Raw genomic sequence first — 23097 nt, forward strand, 5'->3', positions numbered from 1 at the left:
GTGTCCTTGAACTTGAGTCAAATGAGAACGGATTCCGTGCGCACAAAATATGGAGTTTCAGTGATCAAACGCACAAATGCACTGGAGATATCGTTTGCACAACTTGAAGAAAAACCAAACAAAGATAAAAAGAAAAAAGCCAATTGCTCCGACTCTGCTCGAGCTGCAGCTTCTTCAGAGTCAAAATTCCTCAATCACATGAATTCCAATTAGACTTTCCATCTCGTCTTCTGAGTTTCTGAAATGGTCTGGGTTTTTTTTAAGGATAAAATTGTGTTTGAATACATATTGTGGCTTATGTTCTATAGCAGATTTTAGGAGAAAAAGTCCGAATGCATTCAGACATTTGAATGGAGGTGCTGGTCGAGGCGCTGGTCGAGGCAGATGGCCGCCCCCCCCATCGCCAAGATGCTCATTGTCTCTCTATGATATTGTAATTGAATGTAAAACGGCCCAGATGGGAGGAGAAAAACTGTCTTGTTAAAAATAAGAAAAAAGAAATGCTACTCTGCAAGTGCAGTGTTGTGTTTGAGAAAAATACAACATTTAAATAACAAAAACAAGGTCAAGAGGCCAAGACATGCGTCCAAGACACACACAAGGTCCGTTATCTTAGGAAAACACACATCAGGACACACAAACACACACACACACACACACAGGCCGGACCAGTCACTTGCTCCCTGTACGGAGACGTGTTGTGAAAAGGTGCGAAAAAGCTCCAGTGCTGCGACAAAGTAAAACACAACAACACTATTCATCAAGAAGGAGGCAGCGGAGAGGAGAAAGAAAAGAGGTGGAAGGAGGGAGACAAAGAGAGGAGAGAGAGAGAGAGATAGAGAGAGAGAGAAAGAGAGAGAGAGAGAGAGAGAGAGAGAGAGAGCGAGAGAGAGAGAAGCTGGAGGTGAAGAGTCAGCAGGTGAATCCTGGAGGGAATAAAGAGATTGAAGGAGACTTGTCCATCTGAGCGTGTGTCACAAACTGATCGACTAGAATCCGTCTGATTTCCGACACGCCCACCGGCTGACTCCTCCCCTCATTGGCTCGTTAGGGGATCAGCTGACTGACTGACAGGAAAACCAACAGATTCACCGCCTGATCGATGGATTGATCAACAACTAGATTTTCAGACGGCTGATTGGCAAGAGAGCGATGTGGCCAGAAGTATGTGGACACTGTGAATTTCTGGCATTTCCTCAAATTGTTTTCTTCTTTCTTGTGAAACACTGAGGAATTTGACATCAGTGTAGGAATTCTTTAAACAAACCAGTTAAAGAAAGAAAAACAATTTGCGATCGATCTGCTCAGAACTCACTCCCATGGTTCCTCTGTGACCCTGACATTTCAAACTGGAATGTCACCCTGCAGAGTGCATAGCTTCACCGAGGCCAAACAATCCTGCTCAGGATTGTGTGCTTCTTATTGTAGGAACAGAAAATAAAAAGGATGAGTTATTCTCAGAAAATATGACAAAAATGTTGAGATATGTTTGTTCACAGTGTCTGAAAAATCAATAGAATTTGCTCCAGACCGGCCTCAACACCTCAGAAAGTCATTGAGAAGTTAGATTCTTTTGTTTTCTTGTCATAATTTATAACATCATTCTACCATCAACTCTTCACAGTCGTTTTTACAGTGAACTTGTGAAGTTCTCAAGGACACGTTTTAGAAAAAGCCTTCAAATTGAGACGGTCTAGTCACAGCTAATGTGTTGTTTAAAAGCTGTAAACACATAAATACAAGACGACTTTTAACAGAGTCAGTCTATATTTCTAACGTTCTGACTCCAAAGCAAATGGCAACAAAGACATCAGAACATAAAGTTATTATTCGAGCTGACGGCCGAGCGACTCACTTCCTGTTGGTTGAGGACGGGAATCCTTTTGATCTAACGAGCTCTGACCTGCTCTCCTGAAATCAGCTGGATTTGTTACTTTACTGCTTTTCTACTTTCACTTTATATTTTAGATTAAATAATAAGAAGAAATAATTACAGAGTTAATTCCATGGGGGGAAATTACTTATTTTATTAAGTGATTAAACCTTTTTGTTAGGAAATAATAAATGAAACAGATCATTAATGAAAATTATCACACTTACACTAAAGGGAAAGTTTTACAGTCATTTCCAGCTTATTACATATGAATCAGAGGATTTTTATTCAAATCACTTTATAAATATTTAAAAGGGATTTTTTGGACATAAAAGCTGAAAATATTCCCTTGTTTTTCCTCTGTTTCTCATCAGAGTCGCTCGTTCACCTTCACTGTCCCCGGCTCTGCTTCAGGAGACATGCTCTGTGTGTCTCTGTGTGTCTGTGTGTGTCTGTGTGTCTGTGTGTGTGTGTGTGTCTGTGTGTGTCTGTGTGTGTCTCTCTGTGTGTGAGTCCCTTACTGACGCTGCCTCCGTCTCGTCTGTTCTAAGAGTGAAGTGCTGTTCCAGTTTTGTGTTGCACTCCCTCCGTCAGTGATGATTTTCTTGTTCTCCGTCCTCGTCAATTAGCGGAGACGGATTCTGTCCTCACACGTTGAGACTGGAACACGAAGACGAGACTGATTCTGATGAATCCGTTTGAACGACGGGAGCAGAAACCGACTCCTCCTCTCTGATCCTCTTCCTACAGTCTACAGACCCGTTGAGGACGTCCAGCAAACGTTCAAAGTGTCCAAGTTATAGAAGAAGAGCTCTGGCACGTGATTGGACCACCTGCTCCACTGGTCGGCCGGCCAATCACGGCAGCCCGTTCCTCATTAATCCGCTAATAGTGAACTGTTGAACAAAGCTCCTCCGTGTCTCATCCAGCTCCAAACAAGAGGAGTGATTACTGTCAAAGCTTAATGTCGACTAATTGGAGTTTGGACCATATGTTGGAATCTTTACAGAGAAACTCTGAGATGCATCACACACTGACTGGATGTGTGTTCATCCACTTTGACCCGTGCGTCTACACACTGACACACAAGACAAACACATATCATGTAATTAGCTTCTGATCATGTGTATGTTCTCCATAGAATAACACAAAACTCTGTAGAGCTCAAACACAGCCCAGGAGCCAGCAGGCCCCTAAAGAAACCACATGTAAACCGGTTTGATCTGGATGTGTATTTGGATCTGCACCAAATTGCTCAAACTCATAAATATCCGTCCTCTAAATATGCATGATATTATTCATCAAGGTCCGTGAACTATTTCCCTGGGAAGACGGAATCTCACAAAGCTGAAGAAAGAGATTCGCTCTTTTCGTCCGAATCGATTCTACGAAAGCAGATTTAATCATTTCTAGGACACTGAGAGGTTTTTATGCAGAGTGAGTGTCTCTAATAAAGTCTCGCACTTCATTTTGAGGAGCGAGCAGCGGGTCTGAATGTCACCAGGCACCGAGCGCTCTCTCTTCCTGTTATTCGAGATCGGTGGAGGACGGACCCGACTTGTACCTGAAGGGAGTCTGGAGTGTACACTCTAAAAACTGTAACTATGCTCTACTCAATTTAATCTGTGTAACATTTTTACACTTAAAATATTGAGTAAATTTGAAAGCTGTGAAATCATTTAGATTTACCTTATGAATTAAGTAAATGTAATTAAAAAATATAAGCAGATCTGAACAATTACATTGAGTACCATGAAATAAAAAAATTGAGTTGATATAATTAAAAAATTTAAAGTCTATGCAATAGTAAACCTAAGTTCAAACCACTCAAAACAATGAGCAGATATAATTACAATTTTAAGTCTATGCAATAGTAAACCTAAGTTCAAACCACTCAAAACAATGAGTAGATATAATTAAAATGTTAGGTAGATGCAACTGAAAATTTGATTATTATTTAACAAAACAAATCTGCTACATATACTAAATTTTTTTAACATAATGTAATTCATACTGGACTATCAAATATCAGAATAAATATGTTACATTAACTTATTTTTAAGTATTTACTCTTTAATCTATGAGTACTTCAAGTCAATATATGAAACAAAATAATAAACATAAAGCAATTCTACACATATCAACATTTTTAAGGAAACATTTATTTGTCTGTTTTGACAATTATAAATCATCAAGTTTAAATCCAAACTCAATTAGCTGAATGTAATTATAGTTATTGTATAACATGGTAGACATTTATTAATTCTTGGTGCATTCAGCCTGATGCTCACATGGACACTGTCACATGCTCACTGGCGAGAATAAACCATGTTAAAAGAAACTAGATAATATACCATGAGTTGTAATGCCAGTTGAGAATTCCAGGTTGAGACCCCCTCAGTTGAATCTAATCTAATCAAGTTTAAATCCAACAGCTTATCTTTGCAAATGACATGTAAAAACAGTTGAACTCTTAATAAGGGGTCTCAACCTGGAAATCTCAACTGGCATTACAACTCATGGTATATTATCTAGTTCCTTTTAACATGGTTTATTCTCGCCAGTGAGCATGTGACAGTGTCCATGTGAGCATCAGGCTGAATGCAACAAGAATGAATAAATGTCTACCATGTTATACAATAACTATAATTACATTCAGCTAATTGAGTTGCAAGTTCCAACAGTCAAAGTGTATTGCCAAACCAATCAAATCTCTTTTTAAAGCATCTTAACATGAATATACTTATACTAGTCTTTCTTGTCTTTATGTTTCACTTATTGGGTCTGAGTAAAGACAAATAGCTACATCCTCCATATTTATCTCTGTTTTCTTTTTGTTGCTTTAACTAAACTCTCTACCAGGCGGTGACCAGGAGCCATAATGAGTCCCTCAGGGGGTGTGACTGGTCTGGTTGGGTCTGAACAGAACAATGACATTTTGCATGTCTAAAATGCACCAAGGACAACATTTTGCATCCTCCTGAAATGCACCAAAAACAATGATATTTCACATTAAAGTTCCACATCAGAAAACAAGAACAGTCCAACATGCAATTTCACTATGAATGGAAACCTTAAGTCTTATGTAAACATTAAGACAACAGTACATCAGCTAAACTTTAGACTTGCCAATGAAAAATTCCCTAACTAAGAGAGCATCTTGCTGAACAGTAGCCAGTCACTACATACAGAGGTAATTCTTTAGTCTCTGAACCTTGTTGGAAAGGTTTCCAGAATCCAGCTCCAGCAGTACTTTCTGGAATACCTCAAAACTATGTTTGAGGTTCTTGGCGTATTGCAGATCTAACGCGTACGTCAGTCCCAAAAGATAGCAGCAGGCCCTGCTAACATCTCCAAGACTGCTGAGGACAGTGTTGCCCTCAATGACAATCCCGACATCCAATGACCCATCTTGTTTCCGCAGCAGGTAAATCTTCATGACCTCTTCTGCCAACTCCTCTTGAACACTGGCAGATCCATCAGCAGCATCCTGCAGACATTGTAAAGATAACTTTAGTTTAGAACTCACTCTCAACCTGCATGTCACAAGACAAATACCACCTACCAACCTAAGAGCATAGCAGGACATAAAGTGGACAAACTAAACAATACTACTGTGGTGGTCCCAAATTTGTTTTTGATCTAACAGACAGACAAAATAACTAATTAATGCTTCCATATAATTAATTTCTCTCTCCAAATAAAATTGACTCGTACAGTATCTGATGTCCACAGCTGGTTTACACTATGTGGAAAGCAGCTTCTTCTTTGTGTGCGGTAAGGAAAAAACAAACGTACTGCAGGAACTCTATGGTCACCCATGATTACGTTGTTAAAAATCATGAAAATAATACAGTATTATACTAACCTCAAAGTCCTTGAACAAGGCACTGGCATCTTCTCCCAAGTGATTGATGAGACATCGGATGACAACATCCCGGGTCTGTTGAATGGGGATTCCACTCTGCAGAACAGAAAGTCTCAAAATTCTAATACAATGCAAAACTACACATTCAAGCAGAGCTTTCATTTCTTGGAGAAACTTGAGTCAAACCTTTCAATAGAATTTACGTTAGAAAAATTTAACTGGAGTTGGAGTGTAGTGATGTAAGAATAAACCAAAACATGTAAAATGGTGTGCAGAGGATGTGAGAGATTGAGGGACAGAAAACTAAGGAAGAAAAAGCAAGAACTGTTAAGGAAGGCTGGAGGATAGGAGGAGGCATGTGGGAGAGTCGGTGGGGATAAAGATAAGTTATCTGATTAGGAAATGAATATGTAATTATTGATGGTAATAAGCTTAAAGGAGAGAAACGTGAATGAGACAGGTTTAATACCTTAAGTAGAACACTCATTTGTGCCCGATGTCTCTCTCCTGCAGCACCTTTCTTCGTTTGAAACAAGGACAGCAGTTTAGGTGTATAGAAGTCCAACATTGCCATGAATTTTGGCTCAAGATTCAGTGTGGTGATCCTCTGAAACTCTGCACTAACCTGAAAGAGAGAGATGAGAAAAGAAAAAAAAGAACTGGTGACTCATATGTTGTCATTCAGCAAAAACCTAAGTCCATACTGAGATGAATAGGATGCAAGACTGTTCCATTATTATTTTTAATAGGATGTACAGTCAGCAACCACTTGATTAGGTACACCTGTGCAATCTAATGCAATCAAATACAACAGCTCTGCCGCACATACATTTTCAGTTTTTGTTGAGATTGTCAGAAAGGTGATTATTATACTTTGTTTATCATTGAGGACATTGTGGAAAATGGTTTATTGGAGTGCATTATATTGAGCGGTGTCCTTATACTTTTCTCCAACCATTAACATACGTTGAGGGGGACAAAATATTAGGAACACTTTTCAATGTATTGCACTCCAGCACCACCCACTACAACCTCAATGATAAACAAAGCATAATAATCAACTTTCTGACAATGTCAACAAAAACTGAAAATGTATATGTGGCAGAGCTGTTGTATTTGATTGCATTAGATGACACAGGCCTAACTAATGAGTGCGTAACTGTGAAACATGCAGGTTTTCAGTCTACAATATGTGTTGACCACTCTGTAACAACAATTCCAATTACTCACTTGCGAGACATCAAACAAGGCGGGCCATCTGTCCTTGATGTCACTGATGCTCATCTGTAGGGTGACAACCTCATGTCTCCTATGTGCAAAAGTTCTGCACATCAAGTCCTTGATGACTGTGCTCTCTCTCTTCTTTGATTCAGTGATTAGTTGGTTTCGGTCCAGCTCTTGTTGTTCCTTACTGTCTCCTGCAGGATAGTGTGGGAGAAACACCACTTCTCCTTTCCGTGCTTTCTTTATATTCTTTGCAGCAGACCTGTCATCCGGGTGCTTGTTCTTAAGTGAGTTGCAGACAACCTCAGGAAATCCAAGGCTTCGGAGCTTCGACCTGTAATTTCCCATCTTATATTTAAGACTGTACATCCATCCAAGCACATTCTATGGTTTCATGTCTTTTCAAGTGGGAATTAATATGCTGAAAATAGTCTTTTGTACTAGGATAACATGAGTTGCAAATTTGACATCTGAAAGATTGCACACCTTCACACTCTTCAGTTTCCTGTAAATTGTGGGATCTAGACAAGTGTGTACGCAGGCCACCCCATGTCTTGAAGGAGCAAGGACAGCTTAAATGAAGACAGGGTACAGAATAGCCACGACCAAAAGTACCGTGCTTGACGCGATAATGCTTGAGAAGCTCCCCTCTTGAAGAATCCTCAAATGTGCAGAGTTTGCATTGCCATCTCATGAGCCACACCTTAAAAAGGATGATAAAAAAACAGAGTTACAATACGGAGCAAAAAGACTGATTTAATACCATTTCCATTCATGTACATAAAATGTTTTATCAGACAGATCTATCAAAATGATGCATTAATTAATGGCAGTAACCTCCCGACAGAGAAAGTCGATTTACGGCCAAACCGTTGTAACTATCACTGAAACGACTGAACCACCGGTAGCACGAGGTTTTCCTGATCGTGTAGGTGGCCGTGCACACTGAAGGCGACTCAAGAAAAACCATTGTTACGCCGGGAACACACCGGACGCGGAAGCGACGCCGAAGCGTGGCGTTAATCCCCAGAGCGCTGGTGCTTGGTTGTTCACATCGGACTCGCATTTCCCCACGCCGGTCATCCTGCCGATTCTGCTCCGTGATCACACATACAGCCCAGTCTCTCTTTTTACCTATATGACATGTGTGGCTGTAGTGGATGGGCAGAGGGGGGCATTCAATAATGTGGTTGGTAAAAGTGGTCAAATAAAAACTCAAAGACAACAGACTTCTAAAACTACTTCTCCACTTCAATTATTAATTTAATGTCATCCATGGATGACATTAAATTAATCATATATCATATATCATATATCTATATCATATCTTATACCATATATAATCATATATTAATCATATCCTATATCATAATTTTGATATTTTATATCATATCCTGACCTATAGGTCATTTTTTATCCAGGTAATATATATCATGCTGTAGCACATTTTTGCAGTCAATTTAGTGAATGAATAGTCTATATAAAAGGATCAAAAGGAAAGGCTTATTACATTTTGAATTAAATGACTAAATACCTGATCAATACAAGTATTGACTCATTTTTGTCATTTTATTTAAAACATTTGTGCAAATCTTTAATTAAACATGTAAATATAAAGTATAATTGTATGAAAAATAAAAAGGTAATGAGTAAAAGGCAGCGCTGCCAACTCTCATGCACTGACATTGTGAGAATAAAGTTTTAATCGGCCGTCTGTCTCTTTGGGGCCCTCTCTGTGTGCATCCATGCCTTGTCACGTTTCTTGACTTCACTTAACATAAATACTTGTTTTTCTAAAATAAAATAAAGACAGTCTTTCTTGACCTGACATATTTAACTGTTAACACTGTAATGGCAAAACGTACTATTTATGATCTACATTGTTTATAAATGTAACTATTAAATTATTTTCAACATGTTTTATGAACATTGTACCTGTTGTTCACAGCATTAGAGAAGCAAGGAGTGGTTTTACAAAACAAACCAAGTGTATAACACCACATGTAGGCTGATATCATGTCAACATGTGTAACTTTGGCCTAATCTTATGTTGTTATCGCATGTAATGAGTGAAACAGTGGAGTGGGGCGAGTGGTCCGAGCCAGTTCTACTGCTAGGCGCCCGCGGGCGCTGAGGTGATCCGCGAGAAGGACCCGATTCCGCCCGGCACGCGGCCAGAGTCGCCGCCGCAGACCGCGGTACCCGGTCCCCTCCGACCGGTCCCCGCCTTCCGCACCGGCGACGGACACAACCCCTCGGTCCAAGAGAAAAAAATCCCCGTACCAGAGACGCCGTGAGGCGCCGCGGACAAGGACCTCCTCCCCCAAACTACGTCGAGGCGGACCGCACACCGATCCCCCGGCTGCGTAGAGAGGAGAGCGCCGGGGCGACCGCTCCCCCAGCCGCGATAATAATTTCCCACGGCACACCTGACGATCTCTCAACTAAATATATATTTTACTATTAATGACAAAATAGTTACGCACAGTGACTTGGACAAGTAACTTTAATCTGATTACTGGTTTGGAAATAGTAACGCGTTAGATTACTCGTTACTGAAAAAAGTGGTCAGTTTAGAGCCGGCATCACTGCCACCGTCTAATCATTGTGCAGCTGCGGACAAACTCTGTATTTTCACCGCTTGTTTCTACTGTTCTTTAACGAAGTCACTCACCGGCTGCTTCACGTGACCGCGTCCTGCTCTCCACATGTCTGTCGCGCTGAGTCGGTGTCGGTGGCCGGCGGAGCCCCGGGCCGTGTGTGTGAGCACGTAGTGTGCGCATGCACTGCGCTCGTGTATGGCAAGGCCGGTTCTCCCGCGCGTGGTATTACACATGATGGCTTTCCTTCACTATGTCGAGTCGACTGGAGTGAACGCCGCGCACGTTCATCATTCGTAAACTGATTCGTAACTTCAGCGTTCACAAAACATATGAACGTGTTCAATGCATAACCCTGGTCCTCTCGCACAACTCTCTGAGACCCGATGAAATGAACACGCAGCTTTGTAAAACACACAGGGCTCGAGTCAAATCTACTTCGGTTTGCAGATTTACTCATAAAATCTAATGAAGTGATGATTCTAAAACAAAATGCTGATGTTATGCTGAGTGCTCTAGTGCTCTACTTACCGGCGAGTGGAGTCCTCCAAGTGATTTTCACCGGGCGTCTCCAGACTGTTCTGTTGCTTGCTTCATGCAAAAAGCACGGTAGATATCCCATGATTCCACTGTTTTTGCGCGCAAATGGTGGCATGACGTTCTGCTTAAAAAACTACTCAATTTCTTAAGTTGTTAAGTTGTTAAGTTGTTAGAGATGAAGACTATTGAATTAGAGTGAGTAATAATTAAAGTTCTTGAAACCGATTGGTATGATTGCTCCATACTCAAATATTCTGACTGGTATTTACTTAAAATATTATTGATATCTTAAAATTATAATCTGTTTGTCAAATACTAATTTATTTTCTTGAATAAACTTAAATAATAGATGTAAATATGATGCAAAATTAACTGTTGGATTTTTAAGCATTTATTTTGATATGTCCAACTCAAATAATCAGTTTTGTGATTTTCAGAGATTTTATTAAGATAATTTACTTTTTTATTATTGTGATATATACTGAAGCCCTGAATGACTTTTTAGAGTGTATTGTGTTTCCAGCTCTTTCAGTTGCCAGCGAGTCCCAGGTGTGTGTTTGAGGCGTAGCTTGGACCTGAGGCCCGAGGAGAAGTGCTGCTATGTTGTATATTTTCTACCTTTAACTCTAACCTTTGACTCGGGACAGTGGGAGGAAGCTGGAGGACGCAGAGAAAACCATGACGACACTGGGAGAACAAGCCAACAAAAATAAAACAATAATAAGTCTAATAAAGCTGTCGTCACTACGAGAGGATTCTGTCATTTAACTGAAAACAAAGAGAACATATTACTGATTGGTTCAGAATCCATGAGTTTGCCAAAAACACAATTAACAACATACTGTGAATATGAAATAAACACATTTGTTGATGGAGTTTATTGAGTTAAAAGAAACCTGGATTCACAGAGTAAATCAGATTAACAGCTTTGATTCTCACTCCTCCTGTTTTCAGTCTCTCCTCTCTGCAGTTTCCCTCTCACACACGACACGAGCACAGTTATTTTATGAAGACGTTTCATGATGTATTTACAGATAATTGCCGGAGTTAACAAGATGGATGTGAGACGCTCGAGTGAGAAGTTAGAGTTTGATTAGAACTGACACCTGGAGTCTTGACTGATTAGAGTTTACACCTGGTTCTATAAACTGTGTGTAGTTTCTCCTTGATATCGTTTCTCACCTTCCACCGTTAGTCGTGGAGAACTCACACATCTTTGATAAACTCGGCTGCAGACACACACTCACACACACACACACACACACACACACACACACACAGATACACACACACAGACAAACACACACTCACACACAGAGATACACACACACAGACAAACAAACACACAGACACACACAGACAAACACACACACACACGCACACACACACACACAGACAAACACACAGACAAACACACACACACACCCACACAAAGATATACACACACACACAGACAAACACACACACACACACACACACACACACACACACATACACAGACAAACACACACACACACACAGATACACACACACACACACAGACAAAAACACACACACACACAACCACACAGAGATACACACACACACACAGACAAACACACACACACACACACACACGTAGACAAACACACACACACACACACACACACATAGAGAAATACACACACACAGACAAACACACACACACACACAGACAAACACACAAACACAGACAAACACACACACACACACATAGAGATACACACACACACACAGACAAACACACACACACACACACACAGACAAGCACACACACAGAGATACACACACAAACAGACACACACACACACACACACACACACACACACACACACACAGACTGATTAAACCGGCGCTGACAGACTCCATCAGTACTTTAAAACGGCAATTATACAAGTTTTTTAGATTTTTGAACCTATTATAAACTATTTATCTTTAAAGTTAGACTGTAGATACAGAAGATAAATCATCTTCATTGGCCCCTGGTGTTTGTTCACAGCCTCCTCCATGTTCCTGGATGAGACGTTTGTATCTGAGGTATTCTAGCTTCAAGGGAAGTGTCCACACGACCTCCAGCTTTATTTACAGCAACAGGATGCAGATCATCTGACAGCATTGGCAATAAACAGGATCTGAATGGAAGTGGAGGATTCTGGGGGTTGGACGGTTACCGATGACGAGCGCTGAAGAGCTCTTCTACGTGACAGGAGCTGTTTAACACGACAGTTTGGATGAAGAATGCTCCTCCGGGCCGCGAGACGCATCATCTCTTAAAGTGCCGTGGAAGTCGTTTCCGCTGCCACTCGATGTGGCCGAGCTGCCGCTGCCAAAAACAAATTGCTGCCATTGCAGCACGATGAGGAGAAAGGGCGAAGCGGCCGTTATCAGAGCTTTTCATTACTCCACACTTCTGACAGCTTATCTCCCCAATGAGGCTGAGTCAGGGGAGTTTAGTGGAGAGAGAGAGAGGGGGGGGGGGGGGGGGGGGCAACAGAGAGGAACTTACTCTGGTCTGAATAAGAAGAAAGTTCATCACAGCTCAGATTCATCATCACTGAGGTGGCTCAAGAAGGATTAGCAGAATATATCATCTGCATGGAAAAGTTTTGCACCGACAACTTTTTAAAAAATAATATCAGACACAGACGGTTAATCATGTTGATCGCCCCCTGGTGACTGGTTGCGGTATAGGTCGTAAACCCAACCTCCACCATGTTAGCAGATGGGACACGGACCAAAAAGAAAAAGAAAACATTAAAAGGATGTGGTTTTTTGTGGGTTTACGTTCTTAAACACACTGATGCTTCGTCCACTTTGCATTGTCCTCAAAATGTAAACGATACAATTTAAACAAACTTTCTGCTTAGATCAATTCATCATCACATTCTGTAAATGCATCGATACCTTCACTCACTAAAAGAGAAATGAAAACCAATCACCATGCTCGAAATCTACAAAAAGAAATGCTTCATATTTAATAAAATATATGTAGACGTAGCCTCGGATGCAGTAACTTCATATGACTCACACAAGCACATTAATAATTCATAAAAGTATAATTATTCCGACCTCTTCCCCTCGACTCCTACTGACTCATGAGTCTCAACATGCAGAGAACACCGAGTGGTCGAAAACTCTTTCTGAATCATATTTCATTTTCTCACCAGTGCAGACTCCTCAGTTTCTTTCTTGCTGAAGTGATATTTTTGGTCTAACACCTGCGAACGGAACTGTTCAGGCTGCAGGTGCATCGACTGTTAAATAACAGATAGAGAACAAGCCTCAAGTTCCACTGGATGACAACGATTTCACCGATCTGTGGGAGGAGCTACTCCTCTGATGGTCACATGGAACGTCACACACGAGCTGAGCTGTCAGGCCGCGCCCTGGGGGGGGGGTCACACACGACTCACAGGCGGGTAAACGTCCTCAGGGAAACAGAGCTGATAAAATAACATCCTCACAAGTCACCGCTGCCGAGTGGAGCGATGAAGAGGAGGAAGGAAGTGAAGGAGAAGTTTATAAATCCTCAGAAATGACCTCACAGCTCCTGGATTCACTTCAGGTGAAGATCCTTTTATAACTGTTTTCATGCTGTTTGTTTGTTTGACTGTTGTCAGGGCAACACAGAAACTACACTCAACCGTTTCTATAGAAACTTGGTGGAAACTTGGAGTCGATACAGAGCTCAGAGGAGTTTTCATCATGTTTCTTAACATTTCGTGGTTTCTCTTCCCAGAGAATAATTCATTGATCTGGATGAAAGAAAAATCTGACATATTTAGGGAACTGAGACCTTTGGGTGCGTGCAATTTAAATAGTTAAAATACTGTGCATTAACAATATAAGAGTTTAATTCCCTGGAAAGATTGAAGAAGTTTTAGTGAAAGTTATTTAAAAGTCGAATCAGACAGAAACGCCTCAGCCTTTGTGTTTTTAACTTCTTTGTGTTGATTTGCTGTTTCTGTTGATTGCTGCTAATGCAAACTCAACACTTCCTCCGTCTGTTTCACATTAAAACACGTCCTCGCTGTTCAGGGAAACGTGCTCCCCCCCCCCCCGCTGAAGAGATCTGCAGAGAGACATCTACGGGAGGCGTCGGATTCCATCAACGGCGACGAACAAACAGCTCTATAATAGCCTATCAATTTGAATTTAATTAACAGGAAATTAAAAACTAATTCGGAGCAACAGAGTGGTAAATATAGCGTGACTGCATTGTTGTTCTGATGTAAATAATTCTGTGGAAATGGAGATTACGCTGAATTCATCATGTGAGACCAGTTATTGAATACAGGGCAACTTCCACTGACCTTTTATTAGAGTATTCAAGACCATTCAAAAGCCTCCTGTGTGTGAAAAGCAGCTTTTATTTCACAGTTTATCGCTCTGGAAGAAAAACTACTTGTGTTGACTGTAAATGAGGTCACGCACAGTCACAATGTGTGGATGAGAGATCAGATGAGAGCAGGAACATGTAAAGAGCTGATGTGAAATCCTCACAGTGAATTAGAGGCTTCGCCCTGAAGGCAGCGAGTGGGTTCACAGAGAAACACAGTTTGTGAAATACAATTTTATTTTTGGCCTCGACCTCACTGAACCTCTCCTCATTCAAACAGCAGCAGCGTCTCCATCATCACATCTTCAACAAGCAAACCAGCAGCGGGACAAGCTCATCGCACCAGGAAGAGGATTCACACACGGTTCTGTATCTTTTCTAAATGCATGAAAAGAAACGACAGAGTCTGGACGAGGTTTGAGTAAAATGAGCAGAAACATGAAACGTAGCGTCAGTGAAAGACTCGCAGGCAAAGCTCTCCAGGGTTTCAGTAGTTTCTCATGTGGATTTTGTCACAGAAATTATTAAAATCTAACTGTTCTCTTCTGAAATGTTACAATAACATGTTGTTCACATAAACTATGCTCAAAGTACAGGTGGAATGACCTAAAGAACACCGCTATAAAATCTAAGTAATGTTTGCGTCAGCCTGATACCAGTAGATGTCTGTTTGTTTGGCCATGGATGAACTTGATACTATTTGATGTTCCAAATGTCTATTCCCTCAGGAGAGGAGGATGACTGCTGCCTCTTCTCTGATAGGTTCCAACCACTGAACTTGTGAGGTTCCGCGTGATATGGGAAGATGATGTTGTGACGTCAGATTGTGTATTTAAGACAGCCTTTCTCTCATCCAAATCGTCAGACCTTCAATACCTGTAGTGGTGTTGACAGCTCTGTCCCACTTGGCCAATTGCTAGCTCAGAAACTCTGTTTGTATTCAACTCTATTCACTGTAAATTGTTTTCTTGACCTTTGATTAAATACTTTGATATTATTGAATTTATCACTCAGTCTGATGATCTATTTCCTCACCAGGGAATTAAATTTCCCATCACAGATTCCTCCTCTGTTTGTTTGCTCTGATGACTGTGATCGGCCTTTTACTGAGCGAGTTGAACGGAAATAAAAGTGACAACGTGGCGTTCTGCAGCAGAGGGATCGAACCTGTGGCTCCTCGATCCCACCGTCGAGTACCAGACGCACATCTGCACTTTACATGTTCTCCGGCAACGAGGGGAGATCGTTTTGTTAACCAGCGAATCACAGACGAGGGTTTAAAACACGTCACTGCCTTGTTAACTTTGAGTCTATGTGATAAAATGATTAACTGCTCTTGTAACGATCGATTTCCCCCGTGGGTCACGACAGAGGAGCTGCAGCTTTTAACCCTCAACACACAAAACAACAGAGATAAACACACAACAGTAGATTTAACAACGAGCAGATATCACTTCTGTAAAGTGTAGAAACAGAAACCTAATCTCTGTGATTTAAGTAGAAGTTGTTAGAAGCTCATTGGAGTTAATGGATCCTCTGATGTTCGAAATGTGAGATAAAAGGTTTACTAGGCATTGGAAATCATCAGTGCTTTTATAAAACATTACTTATTTTATATATTTATATTATTTTAAACCAAACCAAGTTGTTCGACACACGTTTCACATTCGACAAACACAATAACTCAGCTGAGGGAACTCCAGGGATCCTCAGGCGATCTCCACAGGCTGTGTGTGTGTGTGTGTGTGTGTGTGTGTGTGTGTGTGTGTGTCTGTCGAACGCAAACGTTATTAATTATTGTACCAGTATCATTATATAATTACATTACTCTAATTAAGATAGTAAATAAATAGCGTTTACTTGATTGGAGTCTCTACAGAAAATAGATTAGAAGTGTGCATGTTAATATGCTCATTAGTGCTTTTTTGTAGAGAGAGAGAGAGAGAGAGAGAGAGAGATCGAGAGAGATCGAGAGAGAGAGAGAGAGAGAGAGAGAGAGAGAGAGAGAGAGAGAGAGAGAGAGAGAGAGAGAGAGAGAGAGAGAGAGAGAATATATACGTTGCACTAAAATGACTCTTAACGTCTGTATCGACGTCTGAGATTTATAGTTTTTGGAAAGTTGAGAAAAGTTAAATCAATGCGTTGTCACGGTGATAAAGTCGTTCTTATTTTAGCAGCATTAGATTATTGCAGCCGATAATTACGAGTCTTTCCGACACACACACACACAGACACACACACAGACACACACACACACACACTCACAGAGATTGAAGCATCAGAAAACTGAACACAGACACGTTCCAAAATAAAAACCTGATCATTATAAAACAAGTGATAACTCCTGATGGAAACTGGCTCATAAAGCTGCGGTGAATCGTCCCGGTGAGAAGTGTGGACGTGGTCGTGTGAGGAGAACGGCGTCGGCACAGTAAAGGAGGAGGAGTGTTATGACTGTGGACTAATGACTAAGTGCTGTGATCTTAAAATAGATGTAATAACGTGTAATAATGAGAGTTAGAGTGTTAGCGGCGCCCTGGCTGTTCCAAGTACGTTTAAATATCAGCTAACATGCTAACTGATATTGATATTAGCAGTGATTGATTAGTGAGTCGTTTCTCTTCGATGAGTCTGAAATCTGAGTTTGTCTGCTTGGAATCCCACAATGCAACGCGTCTATTATGGGCTGTAAATAAAGAGGGAAAAGCCAACGTGTCTCTATCGTCCCCCTGGTGGCCGGCTGCAGTATAGCTCATGTATCCCGCCTCCTCCATGTTAGCAGATGGGTCCTGGACTAAACTAAGTGTCTGTCATTTGAGGTAGATCTTGTCCCACTGATGTTTGTTCAAGTGTCTGATTGATCGGGTTTAATTTGTTATTTGACGAATAAAATAGGGTGCAACTATATGTGATATGTGTTAATATAAACCATATTGATATTATATATAATTTTATACAATAATATTGTCTTTTGCACACTCTGTCTATATATTCTTACACTCATAATATATTATATTATCTATTGTATAGTCAAATACTTATATTTATACCTCTACTATATATCATATCATATTATATCATACTCTTTGTATATTCTTGTATATACACATATTTATACATGTGTACATGTTGTTATTATTATATTTACTATTATTATTATATATACTGTTGCTGCTATTATATTGGTATAATTACTATCATATATAAATATATATTATGTTATATTATATAATATATATACTGTACTATTTTTATATACTGTCTAACAATAACATTACCATCATATCATCAGTACTATTACCATCATCTTGCCACTGCACCTTATCTACCTATTTATCTTGTGTTTCTGTTTTTATTCTTTCTACCTCAATATTTTTTATTTTATTCTATTCTATTGTATTTTATTGTATTCAAATATACCTGCTGCTATGACGACTTAATTTCCCTTAGGGGATGAATAAAGTAATCTATCTATCTATCTATCTATCTATCTATCTATCTATCTATCTATCTATCTATCTATCTATCTATCTATCTATCTATCTATCTATCTATCTATCTATCTATCTATCTATCTATCTATCTATCTATCTATCTATCTATCTATCTATCTATCTATCTATCTATCTATCTATCTATCTATCTATCTATCTATCTATCTATCTATCTATCTATCTATCTATCATTGCCGGCCGAGACTGACTCACGATTGGTCGAGCATGTTTCACCAAGACCTCAACACTGTGGCTCCGCCCCTTCATCTCTACTGTGCAGACTCTGGCTTCTAATTACGTCAAAAGTGCAGCAAACAAGAAACAAAGACGTCCATCTTTATATAAAGTCTACGATATTAGCAGCCTCAGTCTAGTTTTAAAGGTGAACCCTGTGAAGGAATCTTAAATAACAGGCCAAAGGACCGAGGCTTATCTCCGGCAGGAAGTTGGCAACCACTAGATTTCTGTGAAAGGAATAAAGCAGCAGCAGCATTGTGCCTGTGTTACAGAAGAGATGTTCTGGCCCTTTATAGATGAGTAACCAAGAAAAAACAGTTTTCATCCTTTTTACCAAAGTCTTGTTTGTTAAACCCTGATCTTGTTTTGTTTTTCTTATTCCGAGCACGTAAACTCACAGAGCTGTAATGAAACGCTCGGAGGCCTTGGGAGAAGCAATTACCAGCTCAGGGAGAATAAAGGGAAAACACAGGTAGGTCAAATTTGCATCTTAGCGTTGAGCGAGACAAACAAGCTGCTGGATTCATCCCGGTTGACCTTGTGTTTTCAGCAGCTGTGAGTTAAAGAGACGGGATGTCAAACCGCTGAGACGTCTCTCCGTCTCGTATCAGCATCGCTCTGACGCCGGCTCGTCAAAGCTTCTCTCCGTTTTGTATTTGATTTGTTTCAGAGGCAGATTGAAGGTGAACTCATGAGCTGTCACAGATCTGTGTGCGACTTGTTTCCCTGACACTTTTGATATGAGGAGTTTAGTTTGTGGCTACGTGAGAAGAGCCAATGTTTGTGGGTGTAAACGTTTGAAAGTTTAAATGTAAAACTCCTAATATTGTTAAACTCTCCACTTTGAGACAGAAAAACAAGGGTTCACGAGTCATGTTTATCTACAACACAACCTGGATTGCTGACATTTAATAAACAGGCAGCGACTGGAACAGCGTGGAACCAAAAACACGATCAAACCAAACCCCCCCGGTGTCCTCCCTCCTGCAGGACGAATAAAAACTGTTTTCAAAGCCCAGTGACAGGATAATTAAACACTGAGCTCTGCTGTGATGGAGACAAATTAAACTTAATTAATATGCATTTCATCTCTAGATTTACGTTGCTGGGATGTGACAAAATAAAAAATAAACCACGGGCCCTGCATGACTGATGGAGAGCGTGCTTCCATCTCCACTTGATAAATCCTGTCATGCACGTCAATCTGTCTCAGCTGAGAACTTCCACCTACACGCATCACTTATGATTTTCTTTGCAAATCACTTTTTCTCATAAAGACATTGACATCGTGCATTAAACACAGAGACGCAGGTCGTGATCTTCCTGCTGCTGCAGAGACGTTAAACACTTTCCTGGCAAATTGTCAGTGTGTTGGTTTGACTGTAATATCCATGATATCAGAACATATGTATTTATTATTGTTTCATGATATATTCTGTGTTGACAGGGTGAAAATATTCATTACACGTCTAATATCTTTATATTCCAGACTTTTTCTCCTGTGTTTTTCTTTTGGTCACATAACTAAGTGGTGGTTGAACAAGAAGACTGTTACAAATCCACGTTTCAGTCCTATGTATAAACTATAATATTAATTCTATAATAAGAGTGCAATAAAATGTTCAGCTAACGATGTGTTTTGAGACAAACAGTATAATCTTATCTTACTTGAGGTTTGGGGTCGGTTGCATCATCTGACGTCTTCCATTCAAATACATATTCTGAGCTGCGTAATCATCTTTAAAAAATGCAGGTAATTAATGTTCGTTCAATATATAAAAGTTTGATCGGTCTCGTCCAAACAGCAAAACTAAAAGTGCTGCACTGTCTGTTACTTTACTCACAGTGGAACATGTGAGCCATTAAGAAACTTAACGTATCGATCGTTAATGGAAGATTACAGGAGCACGAGGACTCGGCTGCAAAAAGGAAATTAAGTGAACAGAAACTTAAAAGCTACGACAGACGAATGATTAATGAAAAGTGGTGCAGCTGCCGTTTGAAATCTCATCTTTGATAAAGACGTCTGGATTCTTAACAAGTTAATGAAGATGATCTGAGGGGAACTCGCAGGGTGAAGCCACTTGGATCCTGTGAGGACAGAAAAACTCTTTCTAAAGTTTCACTCTTTGGGATGATGGCGGACGGTTGTAGCCCGAGCACGAGAGTCTGTTCACGACCACATGCTCTGCAGCAGAGGACGTCAAACACAACAACAGCAGGATTAAAACCGAAGTCGAAGCCGTGTTGAAATAATTTCCAGACAACTGCAAACAACACGGAGGATTTTCAGCTTGTCCTCCGGTGTTTGTCGAATGTGAAGACGTTTGGGAAAAGGCCCAACAGCTTTCAAATGTCAGAGCCACAGATGGATCCAACTCACAGCAACAACAACATGAACCGAAACGTTCAAACGCCGAGAGAAGAAAGGAAGGAAACCCGTAGCACTGAAATGAAATTGAGTGAGAATGGAAGATCATAGGAAGTATTTGGCTGCTGTAACCGCGAGGAATGGGAGAGATTAGAGGATTAAACCTTCCTGGATGTTACTGATGGATCGAAGATGTGTGTACGAGCCTTTCAGAGAAGAAGAAAGATTCTCAGTGCTCGCTGATTTGTGACTTTGTGCAGTCAAAGGGTCGTGAGACAGACTCAGTGCAAAGCTCAGAGGAGAGAGGAAGGATGGAGGAAGGACGGAGGAAGGAGAGATGAAGGATGAAGGAATGTTCAAGGAGAGATGAAGGAGATATGAAATGTATTAAAAACATTGAATCTGTTAAATAAATACTTGATCCATTCATTTTCATAACGACCTTTCTGGATTGTGACCTCCGCAAACAGAGTAGTCAAAATAAATTGTCTGGGCCAAATTCAGATGTCAAACTTCTAAAATTAAGGAAGAGAATTTAATATTTCACAAAACAGAAAAACATCAGCGTCACGGCTACGTTTTTAAATGAAATGCATTTCAGTTTCTTTTATTTCTTAATCGCCTTCAAACGCCAATTATTCTCTTTCATTGCTTGACAAACTCCCGCTGCGCCAAACACCAACTGAACTTTAATTTAAATTCTAATACAATCCCAGCCTTTCCAATAAACACCAAACACTCGGGCTGAATTTTGATTCGCTGCCTCCAGACCTCTGGATCACATCTTTCATTCATATCGGTGTCTCTCCGCTTATTGACGGCAGATTTCACACCCGGAGCCGATCAGAGCTTTTAGATGAGATCAGGAAGAAGAGAGACGTCTGTGAACTGGTGACAAGTGAGGAAGAGATCGTACAGAAACAACATGTCTGCTTCTTCCTGACAGATATTGAGTTTACTGCTCTTAGCAACTGCTGCAGCGTCTGTATCCAATGGAAATGTTACGGACACGTCAATCACCCGGAGCGAGAAACAAGACAACAGACACGAGATCCTGTCAGAAGACGTGGAATGAGGGGATTTCTCCACCTTTAAATCTACTGGATGTTTGAATAGAACCTCTAAATCCAGCAGGTTTGTTTCCTTGCCCTTATATAGACAGATATCCCTCCGTCTCTCAAGCTTCCCCACGTGCATCGAATCCCCCGGCGTCTCATTTCAAAACTCAATTTTCCGTTGTTTATCGTCTTATCAGTGCCGCTCACACCACCGCGGTGAGAACCAACGCCTTTTATAAATCCACCCCACTTTAATAACGCTCCAATACGAAAATAATGCGACTGAGGCAAAGCAGAAAGATATGAAATGGATAAATAAAGAAAAACCGTGGGAGAAGAATAGAAAGAAAACAATGAGATCTCATGAAGAAATGAGTGAAAGAAACAGGATGGATTCATTAAGGTTTCTAGAAGCTGGAGGGAAATAAATGAAACTGTCAGTTTCCCCGTTACACGAAATCGACTAATTTGTTTTTCTTCTTTTACGAGAAGGTTCTGGATCCAGGAATTCATTCAAATGTTCCGGGGAATATATATATATATGATATAAATGAGTCTGGAGCAGTTTAAAATCATGTGAGTTTACATGTGGTTTCATGAGGGAACAGTAGAGACTCACAAGTTCATAAGTCATTTTAAAGTTTGTCAGATGTACAGTCACCAATCTAATAATAAAAAAAACATTTGTAAGCAGGTATATATTCGATTCTGATTCCAGCGAGATCTTTCAACTGCTAAAAGAAACGTTGCTTTTTGCATTTGACAGCTGGAACAATCGTAATTAACCTGTAACCGACTCCTCTGCTGTAAACTCAGATTCAACCTGTCTGCACGTGGTCGGGGGGGAAGCTGCGGAACGAGAATGAAAATAACCGACGAGCGGAAAATCAGCGTCAACCAGAAAAAATTGGAAATACGAGGCGACCATTTCTGCATTGGACCGATTAGAGCGTCTCAATAAACATGTTTATCTCCACAACGCAGGAGAAGGTGAGGATATTCTAATGAGAATAATAAATAAATAGTTTCCCACTGATTCACGTCCACTGGTCATTTATTTGCCCGTCGCCCCGGTGATCTGGGTTTCCTCTGCTGATGCCATCGTGCTAAAGATAGCCGCCCCCCCGACTGCGACACCCTGGAGTCACTTCTTCCTTGAAGAGGAATCAAACAGGATGTTTAAACCCCTGCAGACAGAGACCAGAGCCTCCTCTCATCTGCAGAACAGATGTAGAGAGGGAACGAGGGATGAAGACTGAGGAGAAGAAAGAGCGGGAGATGGCTCCGGAATCTCCGTCTTGTTAACGTGAGGGGGGGGGGGAGCTGCCGCGCTGGGTGGTATAAAGATAACGAGTTCTGGTTTGTGTGTTTGAAACGGAGGGAGAGAGGGGAATGAAAGCAGGAATAATGAGGGGGGAGACAGAGAGAGGTGGCTTGAGAGAGAGAGAGAGAGAGAGAGGGAGCGCAGGAGAAAC

General features: G+C 40.6%; 1 protein-coding gene across 2 annotated transcripts; it reads right to left on the reverse strand.

Annotated features, from left to right (window-relative positions):
- Positions 1–4553: 4553 nt before the first annotated feature.
- LOC133025641 (uncharacterized) lies at positions 4554–8172 on the reverse strand. Of its 2 annotated transcripts, XM_061092357.1 has the most exons (5): positions 7452–8172; positions 6972–7299; positions 6211–6366; positions 5742–5837; positions 4554–5363 (listed from the first exon to the last, which is right to left on the reverse strand). In XM_061092357.1, exons 2-5 carry the CDS (start codon positions 7071–7073, stop codon positions 5055–5057), a joined length of 663 nt encoding a protein of 220 aa, XP_060948340.1. In that variant the 5' UTR covers positions 7074–7299; positions 7452–8172; the 3' UTR covers positions 4554–5054. The 2 variants fall into 2 exon arrangements, with proteins under 2 accessions (XP_060948340.1, XP_060948339.1); XM_061092356.1 differs by lacking the exon at positions 7452–8172 and having other exon boundaries at positions 6972–7366.
- Positions 8173–23097: the final 14925 nt, after the last annotated feature.

This window comes from Limanda limanda, chromosome 19 (genome assembly GCF_963576545.1).
Source record: "Limanda limanda chromosome 19, fLimLim1.1, whole genome shotgun sequence".
In the NCBI taxonomy this organism is placed as follows: Eukaryota; Metazoa; Chordata; class Actinopteri; order Pleuronectiformes; family Pleuronectidae; genus Limanda; species Limanda limanda.

Excerpts from the sequence above, each read along its gene's own strand:
- LOC133025641 (XM_061092356.1), bottom strand. The coding sequence starts at position 7,334 with ATGTACAGTCTTAAATATAAGATGGGAAATTACAGGTCGAAGCTCCGA. Across the intron at positions 5,838-6,210 it reads AAATGAGTGTTCTACTTAAG|AGTGGAATCCCCATTCAACA; the intron begins GTATTAAACCTG and ends TCTGTTCTGCAG. Across the intron at positions 5,364-5,741 it reads CCTTGTTCAAGGACTTTGAG|GATGCTGCTGATGGATCTGC; the intron begins GTTAGTATAATA and ends CAATGTCTGCAG.